At 45.1% G+C, this 25,142-nt stretch overlaps 1 protein-coding gene across 1 annotated transcript in view; it reads left to right on the top strand.

Annotated features, from left to right (window-relative positions):
- LOC141148929 (cytochrome P450 2W1-like) overlaps window positions 1-25,142 on the top strand; it is a 49,917-nt gene that overhangs the window by 15,308 nt on the left and 9,467 nt on the right. Inside the window, exons 6-7 of the mRNA XM_073636821.1 lie at window positions 888-1,035; window positions 4,025-4,209. Coding sequence (XP_073492922.1) covers window positions 888-1,035; window positions 4,025-4,209 — 333 coding nt within the window. The remainder of the gene's footprint in view (window positions 1-887; window positions 1,036-4,024; window positions 4,210-25,142) is intronic.

Genomic DNA, 25,142 nt, shown 5'->3' with positions numbered 1-25,142 from the left:
GCTGTGGAAACAGTGTACAAAAAAAGCAAAGGTATAGTCACCATTAATGCCTGTAGCCTCCCTGTGGTTTTCCACAATTTTGAATTACTATGCCTTGTTCTGCGTGGAGGCAGCCATCTTGGTAGACAGGACTTTGCTCTCCTGTCAAAATTGTCTTTCTAACTATTGGTGGCCGGATAACTGGTGGGATAACAATCTAGATGCAACAGGAGAAGTGCAAAAAAATGAGATTTACAGAATAATCTGGTGCCATCTGTCCATCTCTGCAGCTCAAGTTAAAATTGCCACAGCCACAAAGCCAAACATAGCAGCCAGGACATGTGTACAGCCATACCTCCATGCCTCAAAGTTAATGAGGCATGGAGGAACTCGGCTTTGAAGAAAGATTAGAGGAACTAAATCTCCCTTTTTATTGTTTAAACTAGATGGACTTGTGTCTTTTTTCAACCAAACTAACTAAGTAACTATCAGCTTAAATGTTAAAATTCTGGTAAACAGCCAGGCGGCAGTAATAATGTGGCTCAACAGCCTGTTTTTACCTCCCTGTGCCCACTAGTGTGAAAGAGCAACTAGTTCAAGTCAATGGTATATAGGGGCATAATTATAAAGCAGTGAATTTGACATTGTAATCATTTAAAAAATGCACCAGGAAGATGTTATGTTTGTTGCTTTAATGCCCTTTTTATAGAGTATATTGAAGATTAAAATACGATCTAACTACCAGCATTTAGGAGAAACAACCAGCCATTTTTTAGTGTAAATCAAAAATAACCCCCAGCAGCTAGAATAACCTTGTCCCCTTGGACAAGTAGATCTCTTTATTTTAACCACTTCAATACCGGACACTTTCATAAAAATTTTAATTGATGTTAATGTTTGCCCAAAAGGAAAAGACATCAGAGGACAAAGAAAAGATCTTTACAGAGAAGAACATGCTGGCTTCGACTTTTGATCTCATGCTTGGTGGTACAGAGACAACCTCCACTACATTACAGTGGGCCATCCTCCTCATGATGAAATACCCTCATATACAAAGTAAGGATTTTAGCCGGCTGCTCATTGGACAATATTATGGACTGTGCAATTTCCTGAGTAATCCTCAGGACTAGGGGGAATCAATTGAAAAGAAACTAATTTAAAAAGCATAATATTCTAGAGTTCTTTTGAGAAATAAATCTTTATTTTCAGTAGTAAACACTCATGACCCCCCTTCAACTCCTATTGGCTCACACACTGCCCCTCCCCTTGTCTCTCTTTTAGAAACTTACAGGATCCAAGCCCTAAGCTTCTCTTTTTTTACTAGATGATGTACTTTGCCTCTGCTTGCCTATTTCAGCTACAGCAATTGGAATACTCTAACAATTGGAGGAATCAGCTGAAAGATCAGACAGAGGGCAGATTTAACTTGAATTTTACTAAACAGGTGCAGAGTAGGATAAATGTTAACAAAGTCAAATGGCAAAAGGTGTGCATACAGTACAGAACAATGTAAAACGAAGCTTGAAGTACAAACAGGAGCTTATGAGAGCAAGGTCTTTGCAAATCAATAATGACACTGAGTGGCAGAACAACAAGTTTTCTATAAGGTTCTGTAGCCACAGATACTAGAGAGACAAACATTTCAGTAAACAGTAAAGCCCAGGGTAGGTCTGGGTACACAGGTTAAAAGGGGGAGGGATCCCTGGGCTGGCACCACAGGCAAGTGGCTGAAGGAGTCCCAGGGCTGGTAACCACAGGCAGGCAGTTTGAGACGTAGGGCCACTTACTTGAAGCGCAGTAATCTGGTAGAAATTGGAGCAATGGTGTCTGCAGTGACTTGGTTGGGTCTTCTGTTGAAGATGTGTGCTTTGGGCACCTGCCCAGCTGTTTACAGTCCTGGACTATCAGTGGATGACAGTACACCTGGCTGCAGATCATATGGCCAGCCACCTCTGCTTCATTAGGCCTTGTCTCTCTGCACTGCAGAGGGTGGGAAACAGAAAAACATATTCCCTGGTCATGCCCAGGGACTTGTGGGAACACACAGGGTTGTGGGAAAAGGAGATGGAGTCCACACCTGCATGTAAGCATGGTGAGTCAAGGGGCAATCCACTAGAGTATTAAGCATGTTACATATCAAAAAACAGTTTGGTTTTATAATGAAAAAAATAATCCTAATTGTGGAAACCTAATAAGTAAACCTACACTCTCAGTTGACCATAATTTCAGTGCTGCCAGGCTCTGCCAGACTCAAAGAATAAAAACCTAAATAAAACAGATAATTAACCACTTCAATACTGGGCACTTTTACCCCCTTGACAATTACGCGGTCAAGCAATTTTTATTATATTTTTCCCCACAAATAGAGCTTTCTTTTGGTGGTATTTAAGCACTACTGGATTTTTATTTTTTTTTCTAAATAAAACAAAAAAGACAGAACATAGTTTCTTTTATAAAATTTTGCAAATGAATAATCTTTCTTCATAAATAATAAATCTTTTTTTTTTTTTTTTTTTTTGTACGATTTTTTTTGAACACACTGTGACCAAAGCAATAGTGTTACCATAGTAACATTGTATTACTCTGGGGAAGTGATCAGGACTTTTCTTTTTTAACACATTATGATTGCTTATACAGATGAATTTCATTGGTATAAACAACCATTTTTACAGAATAAAACTGGTTCATTCAGTGTCTTTTTTGTGATTAGCTGTGATTGGCCAAAGCTAATCACATGGTACAGATGGGCTGTTATTGGCCCTGTCTGTACCATATGATCACTGTGACCAATCACAGCTAGCAACACAATTGTATACAACGGTTGGCATGAAAGGAAGCCATACATTGTTTACAAATGTCATGTGATCTGCTGTCATTTGTCACTGGCATTGGTTACTGGCTGCTGGCCGGTACAGTGACCAGTGATTAGCTGTGGCCAGTGACCAGTTATCAGCAGCCACGCGAGAGGTGCATTCTGGGAGGACATTATATGATGTCCTCTCAGAACAACAGTGCTCCTGCCCAGCTGTCATTGCACTATAGCCTCTGGCAGGAAAGTGTTAATATTTCTAATCTTTTATTATATATTTTTATATTTTTTACATTTTTTTATATACAGTGACCAGAGCAATACAGTGTTACCATAGTAACACTCTACTACTCTTGGGGAGATGATGAGGATTTGTTTTTTTATACACTATGGTTGCTTATAACTGTGAATTTTACAATTAAGCAAGCAAGCATTATTTCTGAATAAAAATTACTGATTTAATGTTTACTATTGTGATTAGCTATGATTGGCCACAGTTAATCACATGGTACAGATGGGCTGTGATTGGCCCTGTCTGTACCATGTGATGACTGTGACCCATTACAGAGCTCATCACACTAATACACATTGAAAGGCATGAATCAAAGCCTTCCATTGTGTACAGTTGTCATGTTATCTGCTGTGATTGGCCACAGCAGTCACATGCTACCAGCAGCGAGCTGGTACAGTGATCTGTCATTATCTGTGTCCGGTGGACGCAGTGGGTGACAGATCATGCCAGAGCACAGCCCTTCATATGATGTCCTCCCAAAACAACAGTGCTCCCGCCCAGCCGTCATTTTACAATAGGCCGGGCGTGATGGTGTTAAAAACCTGTGAATTTGCTGTGCTGCGCTTGTATTTGAATCATTCCAAATATCAGAATGTTAAAAACATACTGTATCAGTATAAGTTAGCTTATGTATAACAATTACATTTTAAAGAAAATTGTCCCCTACCAGCAAATGGGATCATTAATTGTGTGTGTTCTTAACCAGGGACAGTTATATCCATTCTAATTATATACCTTCCCATATATACTGAGTGCACCCAGCAGGCATTACTATGTGATAGATGGTTGACAGGTGAGAGCAAGCTGCTGTAGATTTTGATCAGTAAGGGAATACATATTCATTGTTATGCATTACAATAAATATATTAGTATATACAGTAGATCCTTTAAAATTATGAAAGCTTTTCAATGGTATCTAAAATCACAATTTTTTTTTTCTTAAGAAAAAGTTCAGGATGAGATTGAAGATGTGATTGGGCTGGAACGTCCTCCAAGGTGGGATGACCAGAAAGTGCTCCCTTACTGCCTGGCAGTAGTTCATGAAATTCAACGTTTTGGTAACATCATTCAATATCTAGCACATGTCACACCCACAGATATCAGCTTCAGAGGCTACACTATACCGAGGGTAAGAATTTAATGTAGACCTTCAGTCAAAGACTTTGCATCATTCAAATCATCCCTCTCCCAGTTACATATTTGCATGTATTTCTTCATGGTGAAGTACATTTTTTGATTGGCAGTCCACTGAACCTCATATGCACAGTGGCGTTTCAGCAGCCATATTTGATTTGGGAGTCAGCTTTCACTTCTTGATCACTCAGCTGACTCCCAAATCCCAGAGTTAAAACTGAGATGACTGGTTTGATGACCCTCTAGTGTGTGTGCAGCCACTGCAGCATTGCCAACTTTGAGTTCCACCATGTCATAAATGGGACGGTGGTGGGCAGGTTGCATTCCCTTTGAATGTTAGCCAGCCGAGCACTGGCATTGTATGACCGGCGGAAATGACCACAGATTTTTCTGGACTGCTTCAGGAGATCTTGTAAGCCTGGGTACCTGCTCAAGAACCACTGTACCACCAAATTTAGGACGCGTGCCAAACATGGAACATGGGTCAAGTATCCCTGTCGGAGGGTGGAGAGAAGGTAGGTGCTATTGTCGCTTACAACCATTCCTGGCTGAAGCTGGCATGGTGTCAACCACCTCTGATCCTGCCCCTGCAGAGCTGACAGAATCTCTGACCTAGTGTGGCTCTTGTCCCCTAGGCAGACCAACTCAAGCACCGCATGGCATCTTTTAGCTTGACTGCTTGCATAGCCCCTTGAATGCTTACGGAGCACTGCTGGTTCAGAGGACAAATCTGCAGAAGAGGCCATAGGGGAAGAAGAAGAGGAGCGGGTGGAGGAGAGAGCTGTGGCAAAATCACTGTGGCGTGGTGACGGAACAACACCAACAACACTAAACCCTGTCCTGCATCCTTCCCAGCAGAGTCACCCAGTGCACCGTGAAGGAAAGGTAATGTCCCTACCCATGCCTGCTGGACCATGAGTCAGCGGTAATATGAACCTTACTGCTGACCACCCTGTCCAAGGAGGCCAAAACATTGCCTTCCACATGCCGGTAGAGAGCCGGAATGGCCTTCCATGAAAAGAAATGGCATTCTGAAACCTGCCACTGAGGTACAGCATATTCCACAAATTCACGAAAGAGGGCAGAGTCTACCAGCTGAAAAGGCAGCAGTTGCAGTGCTAGCAATTTGGCCAAGATAGCATTTAGACGCTGAGCATGTGGATGGCTGGGACTGAGTTTCTTTTTGCGGTTCAGCAACTGGGGTAGGGAAATTTGCTTGCTAAAATCAATTGGTGGTGTACTGCTAGCAAATTGGCTGCAAGTACTTGGGACACCTATTGCTATACCTTCATTCCTCCCAGTGCAGGTTTTTGAGAGGACTGGAGGTATAGTAGGGTTGGAGATCCCAGATGAGGAGCAAGGAGAAGTCCGCCTTTTTCTTTGATGTGGGTCTCTCAAGTGCTGTTGCCAACGAACTGCATGGCATGCATGCTTGATCCGCTTCAGACATAGGTTGCAAAGAGCAACAGTGTGATCTGCTGCACACGTGTCGAAAAAGACCCACACCGAGGAACTTTTAAAAGTCAGCGGGGAGTCAGCAACGCCCTGCACCTGCGGAGCTCTGCGGTGTGATGCAATAGGGTGGCTGCCCTTAAGCTGCCTCCTAGAGGACATCCTGTCTCGTTGGAGTTGTGCCTCCTCCTCACTTTCCTCCTCTCTTCTCTCAGGCACCCAAGTACAGTCAGTCACCTCATCATCCCCTCCCTCCTCATCACTGGAGCAAACTTGGCAGTATGCTGCAGCTGGGGGAAGATGACTGCCAGTTTCTTGTCCTTCTGTGGCACCCCCTCTCTCTAGGCTTACGTTACTCCCTTCCTCAACCTGGGAACCAACATCGAAGCCTTCAAATCGCTGCGCATCCTCCAGCAGCATGTACCCGACACTGTGGTCGAATAATTCTGGGGACTCCTCCGTGCATGATGGTGGGGCTACATGTTAGGGAAATAATTCACCATCTCAGACCGTCCTCGGGCATCAAGGTAATATTTATTGCATATGCAAGAGAAATGAATAGCATTACATCTTCATGCTGTCATCGTCATTTCTAAGGAAAATACTGTGGTACATGTCTTTTTTATAAGCCCTGGACACCCCCCTTTCCTGTCTTAAAACATGCCCAGTCTCATGTATTTTCAACTTTATTCTGGACGTAACAGGAAAGGTGGAAGTGTCTGTTACAGACTGTTATCTTCATCTAACAATGGTTACAGGATACTGACTTGAAAACTCCCCAAGTCAACACAAAAATACAGGATATATGCAAAACTGCAGCTCTAAGCATTTTATATTGCTGAATATATATATTGCTGACTCCATATTATCTACAGTTTATTTCTAGGCCATGATAAACAAAATGGCGTCTTTCATAACTGACATTTAAAGTATAATTCTCTAACACTACAGAAGGAGTGACTGTGGACAAGGAGCTGGTGAAATAGGCCACTTTGGCAGCTGCGTTGGAAGGCAAACTATTCTGAGCCTGGGTGACAGAGGATGAGGAGGATGAGGATGGCTTCGTTATCCACTCTACCAACTCTTCTGCATGTTGTGGCTCAATAACATGGCCAGCAGCAGAAAAAAAGGACAAGCGTGCCCCATGGCCACCTGCAGAGGATGCACCATGTCCGTGACCACCACTGTTGACTGTAGACAAAGAGGCTGCTTGCCCTCTTTTAGTGACCTGTGAGCGTTTGCCTCTCCTTGGTGGCCTTCAGGACATGATGTATTTTTTGGTTTGCAACACCGCACTACACTGTATTATATACTGTGTATACCGCCTGAAGTGTATGAATGCACTGTATAGATGGGCTACACTGAATGTAGAGCATATATATATATATATATATATATATATATATATATATATATAGTCAGGTCCATAAATATTGGGACATTGACACAATTCTAATCTTTTTGGCTCTATACACCACCACAATGGATTTGAAATGAAACGAACAAGATGTGCTTTAACTGCAGACTTTCAGCTTTAATTTGAGGGTATTTACATCCAAATCAGGTGAATGGTGTAGGAATTACAACAGTTTGTATATGTGCCTCCCACTTTTTAAGGGACCAAAAGTAATGGGACAATTGGCTGCTCAGCTGTTCCATGGCCAGGTGTGTGTTATTCCCTCATTATCCCATTTATAAGGAGCAGATAAAAGGTTCAGAGTTCATTTCAAGTGTGCTATTTGCTTTTGGAATCTATTGCTGTCAACTCTCAATATGAGATCCAAAGAGCTGTCACTATCAGTGAAGCAAGCCATCATTAGGCTGAAAAAACAAAACAAACCCATCAGAGAGATAGCAAAAACATTAGGTGTGGTCAAATCAACTGTTTGGAACATCCTTAAAAAGAAAGAACGCACCGGTGAGCTCAGCAACACCAAAAGACCCGGAAGACCATGGAAAACAACTGTGGTGGATGACCGAAGAATTCTTTCCCTGGTGAAGAAAACACCCTTCACAACAGTTGGCCAGATCAAGAACACTCTCCAGGAGGTAGGTGTATGTGTGTCAAAGTCAACAATCAAGAGAAGACTTCACCAGAGTGAATACAGAGGGTTCACCACAAGATGTAAACCATTGGTGAGCCTCAAAAACAGGAAGGCCAGATTAGAGTTTGCAAAACAACATCTAAAAAAGCCTTCACAGTTCTGGAACAACATCCTATGGACAGATGAGACCAAGATCAACTTGTACTAGAGTGATGGGAAGAGAAGAGTATGGAGAAGGAAAGGAACTGCTCATGATCCAAAGCATACCACCTCATCAGTGAAGCATGGTGGTAGTATTGTCATGGCGTGGGCATGTATAACTGCCAATGGAACTGGTTCTCTTGTATTTATTGATGATGTGAGTGCTGACAAAAGCAGCAGGATGAATTGTGAAGTGTTTCGGGCAATATTATCTGCTTATATTCAGTAAAATGCTTCAGAATTCATTGGACGGCACTTCACAGTGCAGATGGACAATGACCCGAAAGCATACTGCGAAAACAAACAAAGAGTTTTTTTAAGGGAAAGAAGTAGAATGTTATGCAATGGCCAAGTCAATCACCTGACCTAAATCCGATTGAGCATGCATTTCACTTGCTGAAGACAAAACTGAAGGGAAAATGCCCCAAGAACAAGCAGGAACTGAAGACAGTTGCAGTAGAGGCCTGGCAGTGCATCACCAGGGATGAAACCCAGCGTCTGGTGATTTGTATGCGTTCCAGACTTCAGGCTGTAATTGACTGCAAAGGCTTTGCAACCAAGTATTAAAAAGTGAAAGTTTGATGGATGATTGTTAATATGTTCCCATTACTTTTGGTCCCTTAAAAAGCAGGAGGCACATATACAAACTGTTGTAATTCCTACAACGTTCACTCGATTTGGATGTAAACAGCCTTAAATTAAAGCTGAAAGTCTGCAGTTAAAACACATCTTGTTTGTTCATTTCAAATCCATTGTGGTGGTGTATAGAGCCAAAAAGATTAGAATTGTGTTGATGTCCCAATATTTATGGATCTGACTGTATATATATATATATATATATATATATATATATATATATAGCTAGACTATATATATATATAAATACATCGTCTGACGTGTATTAGAAACTGCACACACTGAATTAGATACTGTGTACACCGCCTGAAGTGTATTAGAAATTGTACACACTGTATTAGATACTGTGTACACCGCCTGCACTGTATTAGAAACTGTACAAAGGCTGCACTGTATTGTATACTGTGTACACCACCAGAAGTGTATTAGAAACTGTACACACTGTATTAGATACTGTGTACACTGCCAGAAAAGTAGTAGAAACTGTACACACTGTATTAGATACCGTGTACACTGCCTGCACTGTATTAGAAACTGTACAATGGCTACACTGTATTTTATACTGTGTACACCACCAGAAGTGTAGTAGAAACTGTACACACTGTATTAGATACAGTTTACACTGCCTACACTGTATTAGAAACTGTACTACGGCTGCACTGTATTGTGTACACCACCAGAAGTGTAGTAGAAACTGTACACACTGTATTAGATACTGTGTACACCACCAGAAAAGTAGTAGAAACTGTACACACTGTATTAGTGTCAGGGCTGGGTTCAGCCCTTCCTTCTCTGAACTGGCCGCTCAGCGGTCGGCTAATTGCCAGCTCCCATCTCTCCACAGTTACTCAGCTGTTGATGATAACCTGCTCGTCAGTCCTGCCTACTTTAGTCGTCCAGTCATGAGGAGCTCTGCCTTCGCCTTGGTCACATCACAGAAACTCCTCTAGTTCCTGGAAACTCCTCGAGAATCTCCTGTGATCCTGTTCAAGACTTGCTTTGCTGACATCCCTTCGGGCTTCAGATCCTGCTTGCTGTTCCACTACATTAATCCCTGACTTCTGGCTTGGCTGACTATTCCTTCCGGTTACTGAACTTTGGCTATGTTTTGACTACGTTTGTTCTTTTTACTTTTATTATTAAACAAGTGTGATTTAACTGTATTTCTGTCTCGGCCTGATTTCATGGTGTCTGAAAGTAGGTGAAGGCCATGAATTCAGTAGGTGCAGTCAATCTACTTGCTGGTAATATTTTTTCCAGATTGGATGAACTGGATCACCACATGGATCAGTTTGCCATGGCATTACAAACGCTCCTGAGTCGCATGGCTTACCTGGAATCTCCCACTGTGGCTGTCCTGGTACAACCAGGCCGACCCTGCTGCTGTTCCAGTCTCTGTGCAGGCACACGCCTCGAGTATTACCTCTATAAGAGGCATGTCTGGTATCGCTCCACTTCTCCAGCGATTTGGGGGTGATCCAGTCCAATGCAGAGGGTTTCTCAACCAGGTTGAGATATACTTTGAGATGCTGCCCCAGGCGTTTCCCACGGGCAGAAGCAAAGTAGGTTTCGTGATATCTTTGCCTTGGGAGAGCCTTGGCCTGGGCAAACCCTCTATGGGAGACGCAAAAAACTGTTGCCTTGAGCTACCCTGAGTTTGTGGCTTTGTTTAAAAGGGTATTTGACGTTCCCGCACGCTCCGCTTCTGCTGCCGAGTGCCTCATGTCCATCGAACAGAGTACGAGAACTGTTGCCGACTACGCTATTGAATTCCGTACTCTGGCAGCAGAGGTTGCGTGGAACAATGAGGACCTCGTGGCTGCTTTTTCTCATGGTCCCTCGGATACCATCAAGGATAAGATAGCAACCCACGATATACCCACTGAGCTGGAGAAGTTGATCACGTTTGCCATCCTTATTGACTCCAGGCTCAGAGAAAGACTCTCTTTCAAGGAGCGCTTGAGGAAGCCTCCTGTACATTTGTCTCCGAGCTTTGCAGTCCCACCCCTGCCTCCCTCACCTCTCATGCCTCCTAGTGCCGAGTTGTTCAGTGAAGGTGAACCCTTGCATTTGGGTTTCACGTGTCTCTTTGCGGATGAGAGAGACTTTAGGAGGAGGGAGAGATTGTGCCTTTATTGTGGCCAGGCAGGTTACTTTTTGAAGTCTTGTCCTACCCGTCCAGGGAACGCCCGAACCTTGAGGTCCTGTCATGGACAGACCTTAGGTGGCATTGTTTCATCCCCATTTATCCAGAAGGATAAGTCCCTGGTTTCGGTCACCCTTTCTTGGGCTGAGTCGTACGTCGAGATACAGGTTCTAATCGACTCTGGGGCTGCAGGCCTGTTCATTGATGCTGCCTTTGTATCGAAGCACTCGATTCTGCTGCAGCTGCGTGACACTCCATTTGCCATTGAGGCTTTTGACAGGAAACCTCTACTGCCTGCCCATGTGACTCATGAGACGGTTCCGTTGTCCATGGCCGTAGGGGCTCTTCACCATAAGATAATCCAATTCCAAGTTATTTTCTCACCTAAGTTTCCGCTGGTTATTGGTTATCCTTGGTTACAGAGGCACAACCCCTCTTTTGACTGGCTCCATGCTGAGGTTCTCTCCTGGTCACCACAATGCAGTGAGACATGCTTCCAGAAGGTAGCCAAGGTCCTGTGCACCTCTTCACTCTCCTCCCTGCCCAGAGGAGTACAGTAATTTTAGCAATGTCTTTGACAAAGGTCAAGCCGGTAGTTTGCCTCCACACCGGCCGTATGATTGTGCAATTGACCTTCAACCTGGTGCCATACCTCCTCATGGCCGGGTTTACCCTTTGTCGGTCTTGGAGGATAAGGCCATGGAGGATTATGTTGCAGACGCACTTTCTCAAGGTTTCATCCGCAAATCCTCATCTCCTGCTGGTGCTGATTTCTTTCTTGTGAAGAAGAAGAGTGGTGAACTGAGACCTTGTATTGATTATAGGGGTCTTAATCGTTTCACGATTAAGAATGCCTATCCGATTCCGTGGATTACAGAATTATATGACCGCCTCAAGGGAGCAACCGTTTTCACAAAGCTTGATTTGAGAGGGGCGAATACTGCAATCAACACGCAGAAGTCAAAAGAATTGTGTCTAAGTTTTGGCACATTCTTACTATGGACCCAAACTTGAATAGACTCCTTCCCGAGAGTCCGCTCTTTACTTTCAGGAGGGCTACTTCTTTGTCCTCCAGGCTGGTAAGGAGCGAATTCAGGGATGAGAATTTTGCCCAGCACTGCAAATATAGGGGCACATTTATGTGTGGGGTCTGTAGGTACTGTAAGTATATGTATACTACCAAAAATCCAACTCTACCTGATGGCAGTACCTTCAGGCCCAAACACTTTGCCAACTGTAAGACCAAGGGGGTTGTGTACATGCTCCGGTGTGATTGCGGATGCTTCTATGTCGGGAAGACCAATTTGGAATTCTGGCATAGGGCATACCGCCACATCAGGAGCATGCAGACATGCGACCCCGATCTACCACTGGGGAGACATACTGCCCTGGTTCATCAGGGACTGTTCCCAAAAATCAAATTTTTAATTTTGGATCGAGTGCACCCCAGTTCGAGGGGGGGGAGATTGGAACAAGGATCTCCTCCAGCTCAAACTGAGATGGATTTACAATCTGCGGGCGACCAGGCCCCCGGGACTCAATGATACAACATGCTTCAAGCCATTCTTGGAGGGCTTTGACTCCGGGGGTATGGAGAAGTAGGCATACTTCTCAGCATTTGCCATGTTAGCACCCCATGTTGCTTTACTGTTGGATGCAGGGGGTCTATATTTGACCCCAGCCCCCATATCTCCCCCTTATCTGTTCTCACTTTTATGATGGCTTTTGTTGCACGCATATACACATTCTTTACGTTTCCTTTGATATTTGAGGGGCTTGCTTACATCTAATGCCTCTATATTTGTTGGGGATGGGGGCATTAATGTGGTCTTTACCAGATCAGACTCCAAGATTGATACATGAGTGGGCCCGAACCCTGGATGCCTGATCGGTGGCTGTTGTATGGTTTTTTTCTTCACAATTGTCTTCCATGCTGAGGTTGCATTTGTATTATATCCATATACTATCTTGGTTGTGCTCTCTGCATGCATGAATCCCATGCATGCATGCCATGTTATTATCATTGATTCTTTTTTGCAGATTATTTTTTAAATTTTTTCCTTTTTTTGTTATGGATGGTACAGGTGCTTAAGCCCACTCTTACTTAGCTGTTGCTATCTTTGTGCGCAGAACCGGCACAGCAAGGGTGTCCCTCTCTGGGACACGCTGGGGGAGTTGCTTTTTGACGCTCCTCCATAACTGACCTGGATCAGCTTGGCTGTCTCCAGTGCAGGCTTGCCGTGGTGGTGGGAGTGGATGGCGGCGCGCAACTCCGATGCGCGGCGCCGTGACGTTTGCCGCTGCCTTGCGTCCAGCTCGGCTGGCGTGCACGCGCAGTGCGTCTTCGGGGCCGGCGCTTGCGGGGAGGCGTGGCGCGGTCCACACTCAGGGGGCCCATTGATTGGACCAGGCTGAGTGCATATCCCTTTAAGGCTGATAACTATTCAGCTGTTATGACAAACTATAGGTCTCACCTCTGGATCCAGTTCACAGGTATGTTCCCTGTTGCTGGTCCCTACATATGTGTACATACCCTTTACACATTTTGGGATCTGATATACTATCGATCCTAGCAGCTATCACTGCACACTTTGACTGTTTAAATTATTGTCATTTATGGGGTTGTGTCCTTGGTTTCGGGTCCTGAGACGTTTGGACCCCAGCCTGTGCACAAACGCCGCGCCAAACCCTCAGGCGCGGTGTTCTTTAGCATAAATTGGGATTTCCCCTGTTAGGCTGAGTGCACATCCCTTTCAGGCTGACAACTATTCAGTTGTTGGGGGGTGGGATGAGAGAGCTCAGGGCAATACACATCCTTTCAGCTGATCTTCATTATAATCAGCTGACAGCACAACCTGGTGGATATAAACACTGAGCCCATTCACTCTGATCCTTTCCTCTTTTTTATTTTTATTTTTATGTTTATTCAAGATGCTGTTTGGCCTTTTTTCCTTATTATTGGAATATACCCACCTACATTAGAATCACCTTCTTTTCTCCAAACCAGGTCTTTTTTACTACCTGTAGCTGTATGGTGGCCAGCCCGGACTCTCAGCCTCTCCTCTACATGACAAACTGTTGGTCTCACCTCTGGATCCAGTTCACAGGTATGTTCCCTATTGCTGGTCCCTACATATGTGTACATACCCCTTACACATTTTGGGATCTGACATACTATCGATCCTAGCAGCTATCACTGCACACTTCGACTGTTTAAATTATCGTTATTTATGGGGTTGTGTCCTTGGTTTCAGGTCCTGAGACGTTTGGACCCCAGCCTGCACACAAACGCCGCACCAAACCCTCAGGCGCGGCGTTCTTTAGCACAAATTGGGATTTCCTCTGTTACATCAGTCTTCTACAATACCATCCTGTATGGCCAGCCATTAGGCTACCTTTACACGCACACGGCCTGGGAGACCTTTGTGAAGTTGATTTTATGCCTTGGATACTCTTATAGCATTTGTACTTTGGAAGGGAGTATGACTTTCACACATACCTTCACTGGGTGTGGGGGGACTGTCATCTGCTTTGTGTGTGATGTTAATTACTTTCTCTTACTCTGTAATCCCATAGATGGTAACTCTCACTTGGTGAACCCTGATGAAGGATTCTCTGAAACGCGTCGGTTCAGTGAGACTTATTATATCCCGACCTTTGGTCTTTTCTCCATTGTTATGCTATTTGTATTCTTAACGATATGTACTCTGCTTTTGAAGTATCCCATTGTACATAGTTTCTGTATTTGATTTGTATATTTTGTTAAATTATCTACTTTGTTCGATTTTTGTACCTATACTGTATTATTTATGGTAGTGCCTGGAAAATCCCACCATAGGGGAATTCCTTGGTCTTTTTCAGACTCATGGGATGTGGCACACACTGTTTACTGTTCTTTGTCAGAGCCTTTCTCCGATTTGAGAGGGGCATACAATCTTGTGAGGATTACAGAGGGTGACGAGTGGAAAACAACGTTTAATACCAGAACAGGTCATTATGAGTACCTCGTAATGCCTTTTGGCCTTTGTAGCACCCCAGCAGTTTTCCAGGAATTTATTAATGATGGCCTCCAAGAGTTGTTGCAGTTATGTGTGGTGGTTTATCTCGATGATATCCTCATATTTTCCAAGTCCCTGGAGAGCCACCACACAGATGTCTGTCGTTTGCTTCAGAAACTAAGAACAATCTCTATTGTAAACTGGAGAAGTGTGAGTTCCATCGTGAACAGGTTAAATTCCTGTGTTATGTCATTTCCACTGCTGGTTTTTCGGTGGACCCAGAGAAACTTTCGTCAGTTCTACAGTGGCCCCGACACGTGGGTTTACGTCCTCTGCAGCGTTTCCTGAGCTTTGCCAACTATTATCGGAAGTTTATTTGTAACTTCTTGTCTCTGGTCAAGCCCCTGACTGATGTGACCAGAAAGGACAGTAACCCAAAGAGTTGGTCTCCGAAGTCCATTAAGGTCTTTGAGAGTCTCAAGGCTGCCTTTGTTTCTGCTCCTGTGTTGGCACATCCTGATCCTACGTTACCTTTCAGCCTTGAGGTTGATGCTTCTGAGACTGGTGTTGGCGCCCTTCTGTCTCAACGTCCTACCTCTGATAGCGCTATGCATCTTTGTGGCTACTTTTCCAAGAAATTGTCACCTGCAGAGTGCAATTATGAGATTGGTGACAGAGAGCTGTTGGCGATCATTTTAGCCCTGAAAAAGAGGAGAGATCTCCTTGAAGGTACCACCGTGCCGGTTCTCATTCTTACTGACCATAAGAATCTCACATTCTCGTCTGAAGCTAAACGCCTTTCTGCCAGAACAGCGCGATAGGCTCTTTTCTTGTCAAGTTTCAATTACATTGTCTCATTCTTACCTGGTACTAAGAACGTAAGGGCTGACGCCTTGTCACGACAATTTTCCTCCACTTCCAAGTTGGAGTCGGTTCCGGTTCCTCCTGAACGTATTCTGGCTACGGTTCGCACCAGTCTCACTTCTCCTTTGGGTGACAAAATTCTTGCTGCTCAGGTCCATGCTCCTCCTGAGAAATCTTGCGACCACTGCTTTGTCCCAGAGGGTCTCCGTACTGCCGTGCTCCAGACTTACCATTTTCCCAAGGCTGCTGGCCACCCTGGGAGGAATCAACTCTTTTGGGCCATTTCCCAACAATTTTGGCGGCCTAGTCTACCTGCTGATGTTACTGCCTGCGTAGCTGCCTGTTCCGTGTGTGCTCAGAGTAAAACTCCACGACACCTTCCAGTGGGCCTCCCACAACCCATACCCAATGGAGAGAGACCCTGGACCCACCTGTCTATGGATTTCATTGTGGAGTTACCCAACTCCCAGGGCAACACAGTTATGCCCCGTACACACGGTCGGATTTTCCGATGGACAATGTCCGATCGGAGCGTGTTGTCGGAAATTCTGACCGTGTGTGGGCGCCATCGGACATTTTCCATCGGATTTTCCGACACACAAAGTTGGACAGCAGGAGATAAAATTTTCCGACAACAAAATCCGATCGCGTCAATTCCGACCGTGTGTGGCCTGTTCCAACGCACAAAGTGCCACGCATGCTCAGAAGAAATTCCGACATGGGACAGCTCGTTCTGGTAAACTTAGCGTTCGCAATGGATACAGCACTTTTGTCACGCTGCAATGTAAAAAATGGTTTAATACAGCGCACTCTCTTCTTCTTTATAATGTGACAAGAATGAAGTAGTTTTGCTGCTCATATTCACACACACTTCTCACAAGGTTTTATTTGTGTTTTTTTAGTGGGATTCCCTGAATATATTGTTATTAGTTGTCACATCTGACAGTTTTATATTTTTTATGTTTTTTTTTTTTTTTATTTTAAGCCTTTTTTTTCCTTTAATGTTTGGATTTTTTCCAAGGCTGATCTTTGTTCAATGTTATTTTTATTTTTACTCCAGAATATTTTTGTGTGTGTTTTGTGTGTCAAGTTACCCCAACACCATTGATATCTTTTATTATTTAATCTCAAGGAGATTGTTTGTTGTTGGTGACCCTTGTTCATTTCACATTGTATATTAGAAATGTACCTGAATCCTCACAAACCAACTGTCATTTTTGAAGTAAAACACATAGGAGAGTATAATTCAAAACAAAAATCCTTTATTAAGGGATCAGAACCAAACAAAGAGGAAGGCAACACTGGATCAACAGCAGAAATTAGTGAAGCCTGGGACCCCCACGGCAGACATCAATTCTTAAACATCAAAATTGGTGGCCTGAGGAGTCCATATGTAAGGGAGGGCAGTCTGGTCCGGGATTCACAGAGACTCGGATAGCAGCAGATGACATCTGTGTCTGCAGGCTGTGGTACCACAAGAGGCTGCATCTTTTGGCCGACCAGACTGGATCCAGGGCAATCACTCTCTGGTCTTCCTTTCACACTTCCTTCCGGGCTGTGGCTGTGCAGTTGGAGATGTGGCAGGAGGAGGAGTAGGACCTGGAGGAGGAGTAGAACCTGCAGGAGGAGGAGGAGGACCATCCCAAAGCTGTGTGTGAGGTGTAATTTGGCCCCTCATACCTTTCGCCAGAGCCTCAGATATGAGGGCCTCACACATGGCTTTTTGGCCCTCCTCCATCCTCTGCATTTTATATGCTATGAATGCAGCAATGTTCTCCTGCCTGGTGTGTGGTGCTCCCAGGACCTCTGTAGCCCTACAAAAGAATCTGATAGCCGCCTCCTCTAGGGTACTCCTCCTACTGCCACTTTCTGTTTCCAGGGGGGATGGAGGGGTCTGCAGATCAGCCAGCCGGCTCGGCCCGGCTACCTCCTGGCTGAGACTTCCCTGTGTATGAAAAAGGGACATAGTTGTAATGTTTTGCATCATCAATCACAATCCTTAATTAGTACTCCCAACTAACATATAGTTCACATCATTGATTGGACAAGCAGAAATATTTAGAGGAATGCTATACCTGGCTCAATCTGGGCTCCTCCACATGCGGCCTGGAAGGCCCAGGTTGGGCATCAGAAGCCTCAGCCGGGGGGGAAGGAAGCGTGGAATGAAGACTGGAGAGGGATGGCCTGGGTTCAGTCTGGCCTACCAGAAAGTGCAGCCTGTCGTAGTACAACATCCTGGGGACATAGATGTCACCTGCTGCTCCGGATCTCTGCGAATCAAGGACTTTATTGCGCTCCCTCAGATATGTGCTCCTCAGGCCACCAATGAAAATCTTTAAAAAAGTGATGTCTGCCGTGGGGATCACCTGCTTCACAATTTCACACAATTGCTCCAGTGCTGCCTTCCTCTTTGCTTGGTTCTTGTAATGGGGGTGTTTAATCTCCCACAGACAGGGCAGCTCCCTTAGCATCTCTATGAAGACTGAAATGAAGTCCTTATCTTTCAGTACCATATCCATGTTCACTGCAAGACACAACACAAGACAAAGCCTAATGTCACACCAAACTCTCTGTCACGAAACGTCCCACACTCCGCTTGAGTGCTTCCGTCATATACCGCTTCCTAAGTTCTGGAACACAAGTCCAATGGATCTGGCTATAGGAACCCCAAGAACTAGACAACACCAGTCTTGGAGTACATCAGAACTGCCTTTATTTTGAGATCTCACAGACCTTTTTATGTCAGGGAAGACTCAAAGCTAACCTAATTAACATGACCTAATTTACTACAAAATGTACCCAGACCAGATGACAGTCTTGTGGGCACCGGGCTTCACACATTAATACAATTAACAATACAAACAACAATCTCCCCCCTCCTCAGTCTAGACCATTCGTCTATTAGCCAGGGCTGGTGGCTAATGCGATCAGCTCTCTCAATTAACATAAACAACAATGGGTGAAAAGACTCTTAGAGCCACACTAAACACATTATAGCAGAGTTGATGACATTAGCATTTAACAGTACGAGTCCCAATGGTATAAATCAGTCACCATTCTAATATGGCATATAAAGGGTTCCAGAGTCTGTGTGTTTTGGGGGGACATGGAGCTGAATCCATAGTAACATCAACCCCAGGGTCCCCAGGCATACAGCTCACAGAGAGCACCATTGCCCCAAATGCTAGGGCCCATAATCGGTGGGCAACAGGCCTGCATACAGTCCTCTCCAACAGCCTCCGTCCCGGCCAGGTCCGTGACATTTCTCCCCTTTCGGCAGGAGACTAACACAGGAGGAGACCCCAGACGGGTTGACTCCGAAGTTAGTAAACAGCTCCAGTCCTCTACTGCCTGTACCCACACCGTACCCCAAATAAATTATTCCAAACAGAGTATCACTCACCCAGCCAACCTCTGCCTCTCTCAGAGAACATATCTGCCGCTGGGGAGAGGCCCGGACTGGCTCTTCTCCCTGGAATCCTTTCTGCCGCTGGAGAGAAGACAGGGGGACTGGGCTCACTCCATCCTGCTGTTGGGGATCTGGGCCGACTGCCCAGCATTCCTGGGGTATACAGGTGGGGACTGAAGCCCCATCAACCGACACCAGATCAAGCTGCAGTTGTGAGGTGATGACTGCATTCTCTCCTTGGACCTCCACAATTGCTGCAGGTGTGGGGCAGAGGTCTTGGACCCTCTGTCCGGTTGCCAGCACTTCTGCTGGGGGTTTGCCAGGTGGTTCCTCCTCTACAGAAACGTCTATTAAATCCCCAGTCTCTGGAATTGGTAAAAGTGTGGGACAGAGGTCTTGGACCCTCTGTTCAGTTACCAGATCTTCAGCTGGAGAAGTTTGTTTTAACTCCATAGATGCTGCTGGCAGAAAATCACATGTCCCTGTCAGTGTTGTGGGAGAAAGGCTGACTACCTCTTCTCTCAGTAAGGCCGAAGCCACTGTTGGTGCTGGGCAGAACACAGTGAACTTTGGCCCTGATAGCAGCTCTTCTGCTGGAGGCTCATCAGGTTGTTCTTCCTCAGCAGAAAAGTCTATCAAATCCCATGTCTCTGCAACTGATGTCTGGGAATAGAGGTTCACCATCTCCTGTCCATGGAACCCAGAAGATGCTATCATTTCTGGACAGTGGTTAGCAGAGCTCTGCCCTGTTGTCAGCACTTCAGGTTTGGGGACGGCAATCTCCGGATTTTCCACTGCCGATTCTCTGGCATGCTGCTGAACTTGTTCTAGCAGTTTCCTGTATGCTCTTTCCAGATGCTGTTCCTTCCTTAGCAAATGGTCCAGATCAGGTTTGAGCTCTGAGACCCCTGCAAGACCGAGCATAGACTCTCTATAGTCTCTCATGTCCTCAAGGTCAGGTTCCCCCTCATCGCCAAACATAAAAAGATCTGTAAGGTTCTCCCACAGCAATCCAGGGCCGCCAAAGTCATATCCCTCCGAAAAGCATTCTGTCGTCTCCCCTAAATATCCCTCCTCTGCGTGCCATTGCAGAGCCCGATAACGATTGTCCAGCTCTATCTCCTGCTGGACCAACCTGTCCAACTCAGTCACCCATTGCTCCTGGGGCTGCTCTCCCAGGAATGCCATCCGCAATGCCCGTTGGTCACTGGCCCGTTGCTCTTGGGTTGGAAAGCACTTGCCCTGTTTTATACCAGCGAGACGGAGGGCTGCAATCCAGAGCTCCACCCGAATCAGCTGCCTGAGCTCCAGGTATTCATCCTCAGACACAGTCCTGGTGTACGTTGAAAGGATGATCCGCAGCAGCCCCGGGAATTCTGATGCCAGGTCCATATCTCCGCTGGGGTGACTGAAGTCTGCTATGCTGATCTTGAGTTGGAGGTTTGGATGTCCCAGACTTCAGACTTCAGGAAGCTTTCCCGCTGCTTGCCACCAATGTCACGAAACGTCCCACACTCCGCTTGAGTGCTTCCGTCATATACCGCTTCCTAAGTTCTGGAACACAAGTCCAATGGATCTGGCTATAGGAACCCCAAGAACTAGACAACACCAGTCTTGGAGTACATCAGAACTGCCTTTATTTTGAGATCTCACAGACCTTTTTATGTCAGGGAAGACTCAAAGCTAACCTAATTAACATGACCTAATTTACTACAAAATGTACCCAGACCAGATGACAGTCTTGTGGGCACCGGGCTTCACACATTAATACAATTAACAATACAAACAACAATCTCCCCCCTCCTCAGCCTAGACCATTCGTCTATTAGCCAGGGCTGGTGGCTAATGCGATCAGCTCTCTCAATTAACATAAACAACAATGGGTGAAAAGACTCTTAGAGCCACACTAAACACATTATAGCAGAGTTGATGACATTAGCATTTAACAGTACGAGTCCCAATGGTATAAATCAGTCACCATTCTAATATGGCATATAAAGGGTTCCAGAGTCTGTGTGTTTTGGGGGGACATGGAGCTGAATCCATAGTAACATCAACCCCAGGGTCCCCAGGCATACAGCTCACAGAGAGCACCATTGCCCCAAATGCTAGGGCCCATAATCGGTGGGCAACAGGCCTGCATACAGTCCTCTCCAACAGCCTCCGTCCCGGCCAGGTCCGTGACACTCTCCTAATCTTGTTACAATATAGGCCTCAATCTAGAAGCAGTATAGGCCCAAGTTTGTCTCTTACCTTCGTTCTTACGATCGCCGCGTCCAATGCTCCTTCCTCCGCTCACTGATCAAACGTAATACGCACGCGTGTTACGCTTTATATACACTGCGCATGCGTGTAACTCCGCCCGCCCCTGACGTTCTTTCTAGTGTATTCCCCGCCCCTTTTCGTTCGGCGCAGTGGGGGAAGAGCATGATGGCGGACATACAGCAGGTGCGGGCTAATTGTAGCAACCAGGAGGAGGAGGAGGAAAGGGCGGATCCAGGCACGTCCCGATCCAGAAGGAGACGTTTTAAGGCCACAAATATGTCGTTTGGGGAGATGTTGGAGATGGTCGACATCATGAGGAAGTCCGACTATGACGGAAAATATGGGCTTTACCCCAACCCGAACATCCGAAAGGCCAAGATCATGGCGAAAGTGGTCAGGAGTCTTGAGCGGAATTTCGGGGTACGAAGGTCTAAAGATCAGCTCAGGAAGCGGTGGTCGGACCTGAAGTTGAGAGAGCCAGAGCAGTACCGAAAGATCCGGAGAGTGCTGCAAAAAAGTAAGTAGTTGTGCTGTGTTCCTATTCTTTCTGTCTTTATTACGTTCGTTCTGCTCCATATGCTTTTATTAGTTGTAACGTTTCAAAAGGTCAACTTTAATGTTCATGGGCACATTATTCGTTCGTATCAAACATTTTTCTTTCGGCCTCTAGAACACCATTGTTTAGGCCATATGCATTTTCACACATTTTTGGGGGCCTACTTGGATGCCAAATATTTGTTTGTGTAGATGGGTTTGTTACTAGAACGAAATGCAAACTAGATTGTGTGTAAGGAGAGGACACTGAGCAGCTGTTTTCACATCTGGACACTGGAGCACTAGTGTGGGACACAAGAACACCATTTTTATTAGGGGGGGCCACACAGGTGCTCCAGTGTATACTATAGGGGGGGTTACATCTGTTAAGCTTGTACCAAACAGGTAAAGTATTGCAGCTTGACAAAGGGCAATAAAAAATATACATCTTGGAACTCTGCTAAAATAGACAATTGTACCCCACTTCCGAGCAATGTTTCCTATTTCTATAGTTCTGCCATCAAATATCTGTGTGCTAAGTATACCATTTTTGTTTTACATAGGGGATAAAAGACTCGGAGGACACCCCTCATCCCAGGAGACCAGAGACCCCCCCCCCCCCTCTGGAAGAAGGGGAAATACCCCCAACCCAAGAAGCTGAGCAGGAGGAAGAAGAAGATGTGGTGGAGATTGGCACCACAACAGGTGAGTGTCTGCGACCACAGACTCAGGTAAAAGAGATGGCTGGTGGCAGATTTTTGAGACCTTTTTTTTTGTTCTTTATCTCTTTTTAGGTGATCGTGATCCAGAACGTTTTACATCTGAAAGTGCCCAGATACTGATCGGGGAGATCATGGGGTGTAATCTCCAATTGCAAAACATCCAGCAACAAATAACATCATTGATGTTTTGGGGCGAATTTAAACCCCACAAAATCACCTGTTTTATCGTACCAAAATTTTTTAAATGTTTAGAAAAGCCAAATTTGGAGGATGCACACAGTGTGCCAACATGTGCTATCTGCCATCACGGGATATCAATGGACGCGTTTTGGGGGTGCAACCCCTTCCTCAATTATAAAGTAGCGTTGAGGAAGGGCTTGCTCCCCCCAAACACGTCCCTTGATCCCCCCTGATGGCAGATAGCACATGTTGACATTCGTAAATTGGTGTGCATCTTCCAAATTTGGCTTTTCCAGGGGTGATTTCCCCCCATCTGAATGCTATATCAAACCCAGTTCCTAAATACTGATGTCTGATATAGCCTTCAGGTTTTACCTAATGTGAACTTTGTAAGTTCAAGTTTTTTGGCTTTCTTGTTGGTTTTACACAGGCCTGTTTTATCTGAAATGGATATTTTGATTTTTCATAATGCTACTGCAAACATTGTTATACAACAAACATGTTGGTTTGTTTTAAAAACCTTTGGGAAATGCACATGTGATTGTGCACGTATAAAAAAGTGCCTTACTCAAGAATGTGTGGATTATTGTCTCAACACTACAACACTTTTGGGGTGATGTAATTGCTGTTTTATGCAAAAATGGGGGTTATTTCCTAAGGGCAAATCCTCTTTGCACTACAAGTGCAGGTTCAGTGCAGTTGCAAGTGCACTTGTAGTGAAATGTGTTTTTGCATTTAGGAAGTACCAGCCAACACTGTTTTTTATAAGGTTACCCAATCACGACATTTTCTGCACTCAACACATTTCTGTCAGGGTCAGCTAAAACAAACACAAGCAGTAAATGTCCACCAAGAATTTCTTTTGGTTGTTTTTTATTTGAAAAAGGTGTCACAGATTGTCTGGCATATTGATAGCCCCCCTACCCGCAAAGAACTCCAGGTAGCGTAACCGGACATCACGGGCATTCAGGGAGGGCAAGCCAGGACGGCCACTTTCAAGCGCCGTCAATGTTGATGGATTAGGGATTCCGGCCTCAGGCCCAACTGAGCCAGCATAGTTGGCTGAATGTTTTCTTAAAAAATTATGGAGAACACAGCAGGCAAGTATTATATGGTTCAGTTTATACTCCGCCATATGGATGGGTGTCAGAAATAATCGGAACCGGCTGGCCAGGATTCCAAATGTGTTCTCCACCACTCTTCGGGCTCTGGCCAGCCGGTAATTAAAAACCCTCTGTTCAGGGGTGAGGGTCCTCATCGGGAATGGCCGCATCAGGTGGTCCCCCAGCGCAAATGCTTCATCAGCAACAAACACAAATGGGAGACCTTCAACATTGTCCTCTGGAGGTGGCAAGTCCAAGCTGCCATTCTGGAGACGCCTGTAGAACTCCGTCTGGGCGATCACTCCACCATCGGACATCCGGCCATTCTTCCCCACGTCCACATACAAGAACTCGTAATTAGCCGACACCACCGCCAACATCACTATACTATTAAACCCCTTGTAATTATAATAGTACGACCCCGAGTTGGGTGGTGGGACGATGTGGATGTGTTTCCCATCAATTGCCCCTCCGCAGTTAGGAAAGTCCCACCGCTGGGCAAAGTGGGAGGCCACAGTCTGCCATTCCTGTGGCGTTGAAGGAAACTGTTGAGGAAAAAAAAATAAACCTTACTATTTTTTCACAGAAACATGGCAAGCAGATTAGACACAAACATTATGGGGCAACCTCCAGATAGCATTTACTAAGGGGAATTTAACAAGGCCAAAGTATAAGGTACACCTATCATATTCCCCCTCCCCCCCTTTCACGGGCCATTTCTAACATTATAGGGGGGGGAACTCTTGGACAGGTAACTCTCTTCACTTCATTGAGAGATGAATGCCTAAATACAGGGTATTACTTGGAACAGCCCCTCCTTAGTTACACTATTGGCAGACCACTGGACAGGTAAGAAGTGTCATAATACAAAGATATAAATACACACTGTACACATTTGAGGACATTTGAACATTCTGCTATTACCTATCAAGATAATAATAGGATACAAAAACTTTAAACAGTACCATTGGAAAGTATACAGGCAGGCCCTTGCACTACATGCTTTGGGGAATTCATCCCTAAATCTGACCAGTAAAGAGGTGGGTATAGTGTGTATGGGTTTGGCAAAGTCAGCAGATAGATGATTGAGGATAGATAGAGAATTGGGATCAGCTGACTTAGCAGTTGGGGGGGAGGGTTAAAAAAAATTTGGGGACACCACAAAAAAAAGCCTCTGGCACTTTGCCTGAATTTAAATCAAAAATAACATTTCCAAACATTTTAGGGGGTGTTTGGGGTAAAGCACTACTATGGAGCTGATAAAATACATTGTTAAGTGACTACATGAGGTGAATATAGGGCAGGAGACACCATGCTGGGGAGGTTATTGAAGGGCAAATATGTATGAAGGACATAAAATAATAATTACCTAA

The sequence above is a fragment of the Aquarana catesbeiana genome, linkage group LG06, assembly GCF_042186555.1.
Source record: "Aquarana catesbeiana isolate 2022-GZ linkage group LG06, ASM4218655v1, whole genome shotgun sequence".
In the NCBI taxonomy this organism is placed as follows: domain Eukaryota; kingdom Metazoa; phylum Chordata; class Amphibia; order Anura; family Ranidae; genus Aquarana; species Aquarana catesbeiana.
This window is presented reverse-complemented; position numbering and strand designations above follow the sequence as displayed.